Below are 12,450 nucleotides of genomic sequence, written 5' to 3' on the forward strand. Positions count from 1 at the left end.
CCCTTTACAGGGGCAGGGGAGGGTGTGGAGAACCTCGAGGGGCGCAGGGAGGGGGGACGTGCCTCCATGGGTGTGACCAGGGGTGGGGGTTGCCTCTCTGTTCAGGGTGACCCTGATTTATCTGGGTGCTATGGGGGGGATGTGGTTGCCTGCGAAATTCACACCCCCTCCCCCATTTACCTGTCACATCAATGGGGAAACTGAAGTACAGTGCAAAAGCAGGGTGCTGGGAGCATTGTGGGGCTCCCCCCCAGCACAGCTAGATGCCGGGGGCTTGCACCCCACCCCCCTGCATGCTCTGGGGGTCCCACACACCCCACAGACCCCATGGGGAGGGGTGTCGCTCAGCATCCCTCAAAATGGGGCACCCGGGGCAGGGAGGGGGGCACCCTCAGCCCTGGGAGGGGTGAAGGGTCCCCCAGTTACACTGAGCTGCCCAGGGTCCGTCTGGAGCTTGTCTCCCGCCCCGTGGCTCTGCCCACGGGGTCCCCACTCGTGGCACGTCATGGCGAGGGGCTGGGCCGTGCGGGGAGGACCCCCGGGGACGGCTGCCCTGCTGCATCCCCCCTGCTCCCCCATCCCCTCCCTCCCCGGGGCAGAGATCTGGGGCTGGAGGCAGGGACAGGACCGGGCCCCGCATCCCTTCTTCGGGGGGGGCGGCGCACGGCCCGCTGGCGTGGGCATCGGCGGAGCAAAGCCTGCGCGGCGCGGGGGGCGGGGGGCCCACGGGACAAGTGGCATCGCCCGTGGCCGTGGCCGTGGCCTTGCCGGCTCGCCCGGCTCTGGATGGAAGCGAGCTGCGTGCAGGCTGCCATGGCTCTGGGGCTCTCTTCCAAGAAAGCCTCCTCCAGAAACATCGCCGTGGAGAGGAAAAACCTCATCACCGTCTGCAGGTGGGGGCTGGCCTGGCTGGGGGGCACCCGAAAACAGGGGGGGTGCGGCAGGGAGAGGGGGAGAGAGAAAGAGAGGACCACCGCTGCCGGGGATGGAGGAGATGGGGTGGAGGGGACAGGGTGGGGGCGGGGAGGAGGGCTGGGGGATTCATACTGTGCGCCCCCTGAGGCCCCGCACCCTGGGAGGGATTTTTTGTTGTTGCTGCAGTTGCTTTTTTGGGAAAATTCGGATTTGGAAGGGGGGAAGAGGAGGAGGACAGGGAGGCGGGAAGGGAGGACTGCGAGGCTGTGGGGCCGCAGGCAGCGGGGCCGGGGCAGCAGGGCTGGGGGGGCCCTGGGGGGGCTCTGGGGGCACTGGGGACACAACGACAACATGGAGGCCCCCAGTGCTGCCGATGACGGGGCAGCGGGGTTGGGCGAAGGGAGGTTGTGGGGGGGGGGCGGGGGGGGAGGGTGCTGGGGGCTGGGGGCAGCGAGGTCCGGGGGGGCTGGGGCCAGGGACCCCCCTGCGGGCGGGGGGCTGAGGAAGTGACGTCAGGGCCCCGCTCTGGGCGGTGGGGATGGAGGGAAGAAAGCCGTGGGGATGGAGGATGAGGGTTGTCATGGCGACGTCTGGCTGGACCAGGAAGGGGGGGGTAGGGGGCAGGGATGGGGTGGTGGGGACAGGGTGGAAGGGCTGGTGGTCCCTGCCTGTCCCCAGACCCTGAGTGGTTCAGAGCTGCTTGTGCTGGGCTGTGAATGGAGCCTGGCCCCGGGGCTGTTGGGGGGGACCTGGGGGGCCCGACTCTTGGGGTCACTGCAGCAGGGACACACGGGTCCTGCTGTTGGGGTTTGGGGGACCCCAGGGCTTTTTGTTGCGGCACGAGGCACCCCCAGGCCCCTCTACCATGACATGGAAACCCCTGGATCTCCTCACCATGGCACAGGGCACCCCCAGACCTCTCATCCTGACACCAGGATGTCTCCAGATCTCGGTCCTGTGCCATGAGGCACCTCCAGACCCTGCTGCCATGACGAGGCACCGTCCACCTGCCACCACGGGAACCCTCAGTCTCACCCTCCACATGTGGTCGTGACCCACAAACGGGACGATCCCCCTCTGTGCAGGCACCTGCCCGTGCCGCTGCCCTGCCCGGCTCAGCGGGTGCCGCGTCCTCGGCATCTCTCTCCGAGCACGAGCGGGCGGGCGGAAGGGGAAGCCATCACCGCCCGCGCACGGCCGGGGAGGAAGGGGCCTTTGTTCACCCTTCCTGGCCACTTGCACAGTGAGGGAGCAGCGGCCGCCCCGGTGGGGTCCCCGGGGACCTGGGGACACGGGGGTCAGTGAGCCACAGCTCAGCTCGCCGCTCTCTTCCCGCTGCCGGGCTTGGAATGCAACATCTGCAAAAGCATTTTGCTCTGTTACTAAAGCTTATGTGTGCTGGGTACAGGGCGCCCGTCCCCTCCTGCCCATGACACGCGTCCCCCCGACAGGTTTTCAGTGAAGACCCTGCTGGAGAAATACACGGCGGACCCCATCGATGACTCCTCTGAGGAGTTTGTTAACTTTGCTGCCATCCTTGAGCAGATCCTCAGCCACCGCTTTAAAGGTAATGGTGGCCTGTGGGGATGGGCGCCTGTGCGTGTCCCCGTCCCCGCCCCTGTGCCGCATGGTGGATGGGGATACACGCATGTGCCAGCACCAGGGAGCACGTCCAGGCTCTGGCTTCGGGCTTTCCAGGCCGATGGGGTTTGTCGGCATCCAGCCCTCGACCGCAGCCCCTTGGTCCCCGCAGGGCCTGTCAGCTGGTTCAGCTCGGACGGGCAGCGCGGGTTTTGGGACTACATCCGCCTGGCCTGCAGCAAGGTCCCCAACAACTGCGTCAGCAGCATCGAGAACATGGAGAACATCAGCACCTCCAGGGCCAAGGTCAGGAAGGTGCCAGCCCCTACCGTGTCCCTGTCCCTATTCCCACCCCTATTGTCTCCATCCATTCCACGTCTTTATCCCTCTCCCTACCCACATTCTCATTCCTGGCCCTGTTCCCATACACCCCCTATTCCTGGCACGTGGACCCATTCCCATCCTCATCCCCTTGCCATCCTCGTCCCAATCCATTTCCATCCCATCCCATTGCTATAACCATCCCCAAACCCATTTCGCTCCATCCCATCCCACTCCGATCCTTATCTCCATCCATCTCCTTCCCAATGTTATCTCTATACCACTCTCATCCCCAACCGTAACCCCATCCCTATCCCCTCCCCAACTCCATCCCATCTCATCCCCATTCCCATCCTGGTTCCCATCCCTTCTCTCCCCCATCCCCTTGGCCCTGTCCTCCTGCAGCCCCGTCTTACTCCATAAGACCCCATAGGGTCACTGGGATGAAACAGGAGCTGTGGGTCCCTGCAGGGGTATAACAAGGACAGAGGCAGCTCCCAGGTGGGGACCAGCTGCCTGCGGAGCCCAAAGCCCCAGGGGCAGGAGGGAGGATGGTGGGGGACAGTGAAGGTGGCACCTGATGGGAAGCCAATAGCGGCACCATCCTCAGGGCTGCCCACGGGCGATGCCTTGCAGGGCCGGGCCTGGATCCGCGTGGCACTGATGGAGAAGCGCATGTCCGAGTACATCTCCACGGCCCTGCGGGACACACGGACCACCAGGTGAGGCGCCACGGCGAAGCGTGCGCAGGTGTGTGGGGTGGGCACCGTGGTGCTGGCGAACGCACGCACAGCCACGTTTTGCCCCACAGGCGGTTTTATGACGATGGGGCCATCATGCTGCGGGAGGAGTCCACAGTGCTCACGGGGATGCTCATCGGGCTCAGCGCCATCGACTTCAGGCAAGGACGGGCGGTGTGGTGGGACACAGGCAACCTGCCCCAGATGTCCCCCCACTGGGCCCTGGGGCTCCCCTGACCCTCTGCCCCTTCTGCCACCACTTAGCTTCTGCCTGAAGGGCGAGGTGATGGATGGTAAAACACCCGTGGTCATTGACTACACACCCTACCTGAAGTTCACCCAGAGGTAAGAGCCGGGATGCCCTCCCTGGGGTGGGGAGCCCACCATCTCTCCCCGAGCACCCAGGTGGGGCTCAGCTGGGCTCCCCCTACGTGTGCCAGCCCCCCGCTCTGGTGTTGTCCCCGCTGAGCCCCCGCACCCCCCAGCTACGACTACCTGAGCGAGGAGGAGGAGCGGGGCAGTGTGGAGAGCAGCACGAGCGAGGACAGCTCCCCCGAGCACCCCTACCTGCCCCTGGTCACCGACGAGGACAGCTGGTACAACAAGTGGCGCAAGATGGAGCAGAAATTCCGCATAGTTTACGCCCAGAAGGTACTGGGAGCTGGGATGGGGCTGTCCAGGCACCAGCCCCTCCCCGGGATGGTCCATCCCTGAGCATCCTCCTGTTGTCCTCCCTGCTCCTGTGGCCTGGTGGCTTCTGCAGTAGCTCAGCCCTCTCCTTGTCACCCTGCGTGGCCCTGGGGACATGGGGTGGTCTGGTGGGAGCAGCTGCTAACGGCGGCCTTGTGCAGGGGTACCTGGAGGAGCTGGTGCGGCTGCGGGAGTCGCAGCTGAAGGACCTGGAGGCGGAGAACAAGCGGCTAAAGCTGCGGCTGGAGGAGGTGATGGTGCAGAACCAGCTGGAGAAGAGGGAGCTGGAGGGCGTCATCCTGGAGCTGCAGGAGCAGCTGTGAGTGGGGACCCACTGCTGCTGCCAGGCCTGGCTGGGTGCGATGGGTGGGGGTCCCGGAGCCTGGGTGCCCCGTATGCCCTGTGGGATGTGGCAGGTCCCTGATGTCCCCTATACCCCATGGGCCGTGTTGCCTGGCGGGTCCCCGGCACTCACAAAGAATCACCAACCTATGCCACAGGACGGGGCTGATCCCCTGCGAGAACCCGCAGCTGGCCCAGCTCTCCAAGGAGATGGTGACACCGCTGGTGAACCAGTGGCCCTCGCTGGGGACCCTCAACGGCAACGAGAGCGGCTCGGACAGCAAACTGTACAGGAGGTATCTCCCACGGTGGGGCAGACCTGACCCGCACCCAGCACCCCGGCCAGCCCTGGGGGTCTGCCCTGGGCAGAGAAGGGGACAAGGGCCGGTCCTGGCTGGAGGGGCTGTCCCGGCCCTGGGGGCCGTGGCGTGGGGGGCTCAGCGCCGTCCGTCCGCAGACACAGCTTCGTGAGCACTGACCAGCTCTCGGCCGAGAACAGCCTCAGCTCCGACTCCCAGCGCCTGGGCGAGGGCAAGCGTGAAGGCGAGCCCTGGGGGCCCTTGGGTAAGACCCCCCGCACCTTAGGATGTCCCCCAACCCTCACCCAGGTGCCTGGATCCCCCCAGTAGCCCCTCCCCGTGCTGGGAATGCTGCCCCCACAGTGCAAGGACACCCAGGTCCCTCCTGGAGAAGCGGTCCCTGTCCCCGTCCCCCCATGGCAGGGCTGGGGTGCGAAGCCACAGCCCCCCCAACGCTGGCTCCCCGCCCTGTCCCGCAGGGAAGGACCCCACACCCTCCATGCTGGGGCTCTGCGGCTCCCTGGCCTCCCTGCCGAGCTGCAAGTCCCTGGCCAGCCTCAAGTCCAACGAGTGCCTGGTGAGCGACAGCGCGGAAGCCAGCCCGACCCGCAGCCCCAGCTGAGGCCCCGGCCGCCTCGCTGCCCCGCGGCCCGGCTGCCCAGCCCAGCGTTGCATCAGAGGACTGACCTTGTCCCCCCCTTGCCACCCCGGGACCACCAAGGGACTCGCCGAACCCACTGTGGGGGGCTGGGGATGGGCATCCCCCTCCCCAACACCCCACCCTGGCTGCACCTTGGACCCCCGGCCCAGTCCCTGGCTGGAGACATGGACCTGTTGGGAAGGGGGATGTGGGATCAGGACCCCTGCGAGCTGGGGATGGCGGGGGGAACAGACTGTGCCATGGGGGACACAGGGGCAACTGCTGCTGGGGAGCAAGGGAGGGGGGTCAGGACCAAAGCCCCTCCAGGGGTGAGGGCCTGGGCACAGCTCCCGTGTCCGTCCTGCTCAGCCCACGGGCATCGCTCTTCCCGGGGCGCACACCCGGGCTGTGCCTCTCCTCTAGGGCCCAGCTCCCCAGACCCCCCCAGGTGCTGCAGGGGCGCTGGCCTGTCCCCCCCTTTGGGGACCAGCTGTCCTTCTCGCAGTAGCATCCCCACAACAGGGACAGACCCCTCCCAGCTCCTTCCCATCCTCCCCAGGGTTTCAGGTTGGTTTGGGTGATATTAGTTTTTAATTCAGCCCCATCTGCTTTGTTGAAGCAACAGGAATCAATAAATGCAGCAAGCTGAGCTGGCATCCATGAGCTCCTCCCAGTCAGGAAAGGGAAATGGGGGGAAAAGACACTTTGTGTCCCCTGCCATGTGGTCCCGCCCCAGGCAGGGGCACTGGGAGAAGCCAATGAGCCTCCTCCAGCCCCCCCGGACCGCCGGAGCAGGGACTGCACCTCTGGGAACAGCAGGTCACCAAGCATAGGGCACCCACCACCCCATCCACAGCGGGCTGCTGCTGGGGGGAACACGGAGGTCCTGCGGTCTCTTTACCCCCAGTAAAAACCCAGCAAGGACCTGGGGGAATGACAGCATTGTGCCCACAGAGCAGGGACAGGCCTGTCACGCAGGGCGCGCCTTCCACAGCCCCAGCACACGGGAGCAGGGAAAGAAATCCTTGCCCTAAGAGACTAAGATTTTCTTTTATTTAGGAAAGTAAGAGTAATTCCCCCCGGGGTCCCAGGGCAAGCTGGGGCAGCACCCACACGGGGTGCAGCGCTGGACATGCCCTCGCAGTGAGGGGACGGGGCGCGGGCAGGGGGTTGTTGCCCCAGTGCCTGCCAGCCCGCCAGAGCAGCAGCGAGGACTGAGCCCAGGGACGCCCTGGATGGGACAAGGGGGCTGGAGGCAGGGGGAGGGTCCTGACACGTCCCCTTGCTGCACAGAGCCCACAAGGGGACACTGTGTGCGTGATGGTGAGGGGGGCAGACATGGCAAGTGAGGCTGGGGCCCCAGGGAGGCACACGAGAAGCCCCCGAGGGTTTGGTCCTTGCTGGAGCCCCAGCTCCCATCTCCAGCTCTGCTGAGGCTCCTGGGGCATCCCGTCCTTGCCAGAGTGTCCATGAATCCAGCAGCATCTGTCCAGCCTCAAGTGATGAGCATGGGGGACTTCACATCCCCCCAGTGTCACAGCAGCAGACACAGATGTCCCCAGCGTGGCTGGGGATGGAGAGCAGGGCTGGCTGGCCCTGCACAGGCAGCACGAAGGCACTTGGGCTTTGCACGGCCACGCAGGTTCGCCGGCGCCCGACACCTCAGTGGGACCAGCGCTGGCAGCGTCCTCAGGGCACCAGCGGCACGAGCCCTGCCCAGCCCCGCTCACAGCCCTCGCAGCTGCCGCTCCTGGTTCAGCTTCTGGAAGAAGGTTTTGCCAAATTCGTAGGTGCTGATCATGATGGCGCAAGCCGGTGCCACCTTAATGACGCGGGGCAGGAAGCCTGCAAAGACAGCCCTGTCAGCCCCTTGGTGGCACTGGGGCACCCGTGAGCCCCAGCCCAGCATGGGAGGCACGGTCTGACCTGCAAACAGCCCCCGGGTGCCGGACTCGGCACGGATGCGCCGCAAAAGCAGCCAGGTGGAGGAAGGCTTGGAGGCTGTGACTGTGGGGAGAGGGCAGCGGGTGAGGGTCTGGGGGTGCCCAGGGGACCTGCCCCCCAGGCACCCGCCCGGAGCCCAGTCCCTCACCTGGGTGCACCTCGCCGTCCCCCAGCTCGATCTGCCGCTGGGTCTTCACCACGTCGAAGGGCAGCGTCAGCACCGCAGCCACCTGCAGGGCAGCAGCTGGGCCGTGAGCTGGGACCTCTCCGCGCACGCAGTGCCGGCTCTGCCCCCCCACCCCATCCCTTGCTCCCACGGGGGCAGCTGAGCGAGCCCAGTGCAGACCCCAGGGCTTCAAACTTACCGTCCCAGAGATGGCGCCGGACGTGAAGCTGATCATGAACGTGGCCTCGTCCCGCCGGGCCTGCCTGCAGAGCCATTCCCTCACCAGCTCATAGTTAAACCAGTAGAGAGCTGGGAGGAGGTGAGAAACACCAGCGCTACAGCGAGGCACCCTGGACACACCAAGTTCCCAACGCGCGGGGCTGTTTTGCCCCATGCTCGTCCCTGGCATGTCCCGGCGCCACCGCTCACCCTGACCCCCCAGCCATACCCGAGAAGGGGACATCTCGCAGCACAGTGGGTCCCCAGCCTCTCCAGAGGGAGAGCCAGCCGTCCTGAGCCACTGCCAGCTGGATGCAGACGCCCAGCTCCCGGTAGCTGAGCTGTCGGGACTGCATCTTGGTGCGGATGAGCTCCAAAGGGCTGATGACTGTCACAGCACCCACTGCAACCAACGGGACATTGCACATCAGCCCCGTGCACTCCAGCAGCTGTTCTGGAGCCAGCGCACTGCGCCAGGAAAGCCAGGTGCAGAACACGGGCGCTGACAGACCCGGCACGCTGTGAGGACACGGGGTGGGCGTGGGGGGACCCCGGAGAGGAGGGCTACTCACACCTGGCGAGGGCCCCAGCCAGCAAGGGGATGTGGTGCCCCCGGCTCCCTGTCCGAGCGCGCAGGTAATCCCGGAGCTGGTCGTAGGTGGTGAAATAAATGACAGTGGCTGGCACGGCCATGACCCTGCCGAGGAGGTGGCGTGGTGAGGGATACGTGTGCCCTCCCCAGGGGCTGGCGGGAGGCTTGGGGAGGATGCCCATGCACCTGGGCAGGTGTTTGTACCCAGATTCTGCCCCCAGGCAGGGTCCAAACTCACAGGGTGGGGGGCAAGCCGCTCCACAGAGACCTGACACCCTCATAGCGCGTGATTTTCACAAAGGCATCCTGAGGAAAGAGCGAGCACCAGGGAAAGAGGTTAGAGAGGCAAGAACCCCCTTCAGCAGAAATTCCAATGCCTTCTCAAGGACAGGGAGGGCCCGGCCTCCCCTGCATGTGCCCGCAACCCTTACCAGTGTGCCGGTGAAGCGGGTGTGGGCCTTGTACCAGGCGGTGCAGCCGTTGCCGTTCTGGCAGACATACAGATGGTCCATAAGCCCGTTGCAGTAGAGGAAACACTTCCCTGGGTGGGAGGCAACAGCATTGCTATCAGACAAGGGGCCCTTCCCCTCTGCCCAGCCCATCTGAGCCCCCAAACCATCACGTCTTGCAGGAGAGAGCCAAACCCTCAATGTCTGAGCCCAGCAGGAGCCAGTTGGGGAGCAAGGCCAGGAGAGGGATAACCCTCCAGCAAGGTCCAACCATGGCCAGACCCAGTGGGTGGAGGGCACGTGGCCCCACCACAGGAAGGGGGACATTGCAGGAGAGGTTTGGTGTCAGCTCCACTGCCCCGGCACGGTGCAGCGCCATCGCAGGGAGCCAGCATGGTTCCCCCGCCGCGCTCTCCACGCGGCCAGCGCACTGGGCACAGGGACGCGGGAAGCAAGCAGGGCAGCAGGGATCCAGGGAGACCTTGATGTAATGGCAGGACAGGATGACAGGACAGGGCAGGGACAGGGGGACTGCAGACAGCCAGGCCTGTTGCACAACAGACCTCAGCAGAACGCTTGGTCAAGGACACAGCCAGGACGTGGCAAGGCCAGCCTACAGCAGGGCTGCAGGAACAGCCGTGGGGCTGGGGCGATCGCAGCCCCTGCATCGGGGTGGGATGCCCTCCCAGCCGGAGGAGCCCGAGCCGTCATCAGCGGGGAGGAAAACTGGGATCAAGGCTTGGGAAAGTGAAGCCACTGGCAGCAGGAGCTGCCCAGAGCCCCCGGGCATACTCACATGGGGCCTGCTGAGCAGCCCAGGGCACAGACCATGCTGGCAACACTGAAACACACAATCGGGACGTGCTGAGCAATGACAGGGGGACGTGCCACCTCCCCAGGCTGGGGCACACGTGCACCCTGCAGCTCCAAGCCAGGCAGTGGGAGAGCTCTGTGGGTGAAGGGGCTGGATGCCCATGCAGCCACTGCCCGAGCAGTCCCAATTGGCACCAAAACAGTCTCTTGGGACCAGCCCCAACCCACTGTCCCCACAGGGACAGGGGAGCTGGGGGGACAGATCCCACAGGGTCCCTCCTGCCCCATGGGAGCCAGGGGAAGCAGTGTGGAGATGGACACAAGGCAGCAAGGGTAGGAGTGAGCAGTCAGAGCTGAGCTGGGCTGCATCGGCACAGGGCTGCGCAGCGGGAAGGATGGAGCCAAGAACCAGCCGGGCTCCCCTGGCGGGGCCCCCAAGCCTGTCAGGGTGAGAGGCCCATGGTAACCTGCCACCGCATGACGGCCCCGCACTCAGGAGCCGAGAAATCCCCTTCACCAGCTCTGCCAAGCGAGACGTCCCGCCGTGCTGCGCGCTGGCTGACCGGGGCGGTGGGCAGAGACCCCCGCCCAACCCTGAGCAGCGTTACCTTTAGAGAACGGGGTCCTCTGCGCCTGCAGCCGGATCTTCACCACATCCAACGGTGTCACTGGAACAACACAATCTTTCAGCCACCTCGCACCGTGCCAGCCCCCCGTGCCCACCCGATCCCCGCGGTCCTCACCAAAGAGGGAGGTGAGGATGGCCCCCGTCCCTGAGGCCAACATCTGCTGCAGCGGCGTGATGGCCTCACCGGGACACGGTGACATCTTCTCAGCCATGGTGCTGGCCCCCTGCAAGACACGGTGGGGAGATGCGTGAGCACAGAGGTGCTCAGCGGGTCCCTGCCCAGGGATGAGCGATGGGCCCCGGGGCGCCCCCCCTGCCCCGCCAGTGCGAGGACACACGTCCCAGCTCCAGCCGTGCTATCGGTTTGGAACAGGGCAGGCGCGGCCCCTCCGCAATCGTGGTGCTCTGGGGGGGACAGGGACTGCCCCTGGGGCCAGCCCAGCCCCGATAACACCCCCAGCCTCACCAGAGAGACGGGGACAGTGCAAGCCCCCCCGGCTCCCCCAGGGAGGGAAAGCGCAGACGTGCTGTGACAGCCCCGCAGCCCCAGCTGGTGCAGCAGCGGAGCCCAGCGCAGCTCAGGCCCAGCTGCCCCGCGCCGCTGCCTGGGGACGGTCCTCACACCGGGACGGGGCCTCGGCAGGAGGCCTTCCAGGCTTCGGGAACTCACGTTTTGTTTTAAAGCCAGGGAATGCAGAAAAAAAAAGGCGTAACACCCTTCGCCATCTGACTCAGCAATTTTGCAAGGTCAGGGCAGCCACAAATCTCTTAATTACCGGCTTCGGACTGGTCGAGCGCCCAGGGCTGCGAGCCCGAGCAGCTCTGTCCCGGAGCGCAGACCCCAGCCCCCCCGGAAAGCCGGCGGGCAGGGTCCCACCCGGGCCCCGTCGCGCCGGTCACGGGGCCGTGGGGCCGTGGCACCGCTCCTGCGGGACACGCGGCGGTTGCAAAACCGTGGGCAGGACGCTCCCCAGCCCCGGGTCCTGCCCTCCGACCCGCCCTGACACAAACCCTTACGCAAGCAGGAGGAAAACCTCTCGCTCGCAGCGCTGCGACACCCGAACGGCGTAGACCGCGCGATTTACTCGTACGTGCCGCAACACGGCCCGTTCTGTGAGGGGCAGCGAGCGCAGCAAGGGCTTCCCGGCGCTGCCTTCTGTGCCGGGAGCTGCTCCCCTTCTCCACCCAGGAACAAACCGACCCCTCCGCCCGCACGCAGAGCCCACTGCGCGGCGCGAAGCACCCGCGGGGCTGGGTACGGCGCGGTGACCGCCGGCGCGAAGAGCCGGGAGAAGCCCAGCGCACGCTAAAGCGATGAGGGCAAGAAGCTGCAGGGGCACCGGAGCTCAGCGCCCCTTCCCGCGCACGGGGAGCCCGGGCGGGAACCCCGCGGGCAGGGCCGCTCCAGCCCGAGGCGGCAAAGTTGCCGCTTTCTCCCCGCCGTCCCCGGAGGTGCCCGATCCGCACCCAGGGGCTCCCCCTGCCCGGGCGCAGCCGCCTGCGCTGCCCGGACGGCCCCCAGCCCGCCCCCCGGCCGGGGCTCCGCGCTCCTCTCGGGGCTCGCGGCCCCCCCGGGCTGCCCCCATCACCGAGGGGCCCCGCCCACCTGCTCATTCCAGCCACGCGCGGCGCTTCCTTCCGCCGGCACCGGGACGGGAACGGGCGGCGGCGCCTTTAAGGAGCCCCATGGGCGCCGCGCGCCGCTCCGCGCGCCACTTCCGCCCCGTGCCGGCAGCCCGCGCACGCGCTTTGCGGCCCGCGCGCCCCTGCGCCCCCTGCTGGTGCGGTCAGCAGCGCGCTGAGCGCGGGGCCGCCCCGTTCCGCGGGGACCGGCGCGGGGTGCGGCGCCGCCGCTGCCCGGGGCCGCCCCGTTCCGCGGGGACCGGCGCGGGGTGCGGCGCCGCCGCTGCCCGGGGCCGCCCCGTTCCGCGGGGACCGGCGCGGGGTGCGGCGCCGCCGCTGCCCGGGGCCGCCCCGTTCCGCGGGGACCGGCGCGGGGTGCGGCGCCGCCGCTGCCCGGGGCCGCCCCGTTCCGCGGGGACCGGCGCGGGGTGCGGCGCCGCCGCTGCCCGGGGCCGCCCCGTTCCGCGGGGACCGGCGCGGGGTGCGGC

General features: G+C 67.2%; 2 protein-coding genes across 5 annotated transcripts; one reads left to right on the forward strand and one right to left on the reverse strand.

Annotated features, from left to right (window-relative positions):
• Positions 1–74: 74 nt before the first annotated feature.
• Positions 75–6,192, forward strand: RUNDC3A (RUN domain containing 3A). Its single transcript, XM_082070755.1, has 11 exons — positions 75–893; positions 2,367–2,482; positions 2,669–2,802; positions 3,454–3,539; positions 3,629–3,718; positions 3,822–3,902; positions 4,043–4,208; positions 4,409–4,566; positions 4,748–4,885; positions 5,047–5,153; positions 5,368–6,192. Exons 1-11 carry the CDS (start codon positions 328–330, stop codon positions 5,508–5,510), a joined length of 1,785 nt encoding a protein of 594 aa, XP_081926881.1. The 5' UTR covers positions 75–327; the 3' UTR covers positions 5,511–6,192.
• Positions 6,193–6,559: 367 nt separating this feature from the next.
• SLC25A39 (solute carrier family 25 member 39) lies at positions 6,560–12,101 on the reverse strand. Of its 4 annotated transcripts, none has more exons than XM_082070756.1 (12): positions 11,946–12,100; positions 10,455–10,563; positions 10,320–10,379; positions 9,695–9,739; positions 8,881–8,990; positions 8,688–8,755; positions 8,430–8,554; positions 8,087–8,260; positions 7,838–7,947; positions 7,621–7,702; positions 7,455–7,535; positions 6,560–7,373 (listed from the first exon to the last, which is right to left on the reverse strand). In XM_082070756.1, exons 2-12 carry the CDS (start codon positions 10,549–10,551, stop codon positions 7,255–7,257), a joined length of 1,071 nt encoding a protein of 356 aa, XP_081926882.1. In that variant the 5' UTR covers positions 10,552–10,563; positions 11,946–12,100; the 3' UTR covers positions 6,560–7,254. The 4 variants fall into 4 exon arrangements, with proteins under 4 accessions (XP_081926882.1, XP_081926883.1, XP_081926885.1 ...); XM_082070757.1 differs by lacking the exon at positions 11,946–12,100 and adding an exon at positions 11,116–11,340; XM_082070759.1 differs by lacking the exon at positions 7,455–7,535 and having other exon boundaries at positions 11,946–12,101.
• Positions 12,102–12,450: the final 349 nt, after the last annotated feature.

This window comes from Streptopelia decaocto (assembly GCF_964273445.1).
Source record: "Streptopelia decaocto genome assembly, chromosome: 22".
Lineage (NCBI taxonomy): Eukaryota > Metazoa > Chordata > Aves > Columbiformes > Columbidae > Streptopelia > Streptopelia decaocto.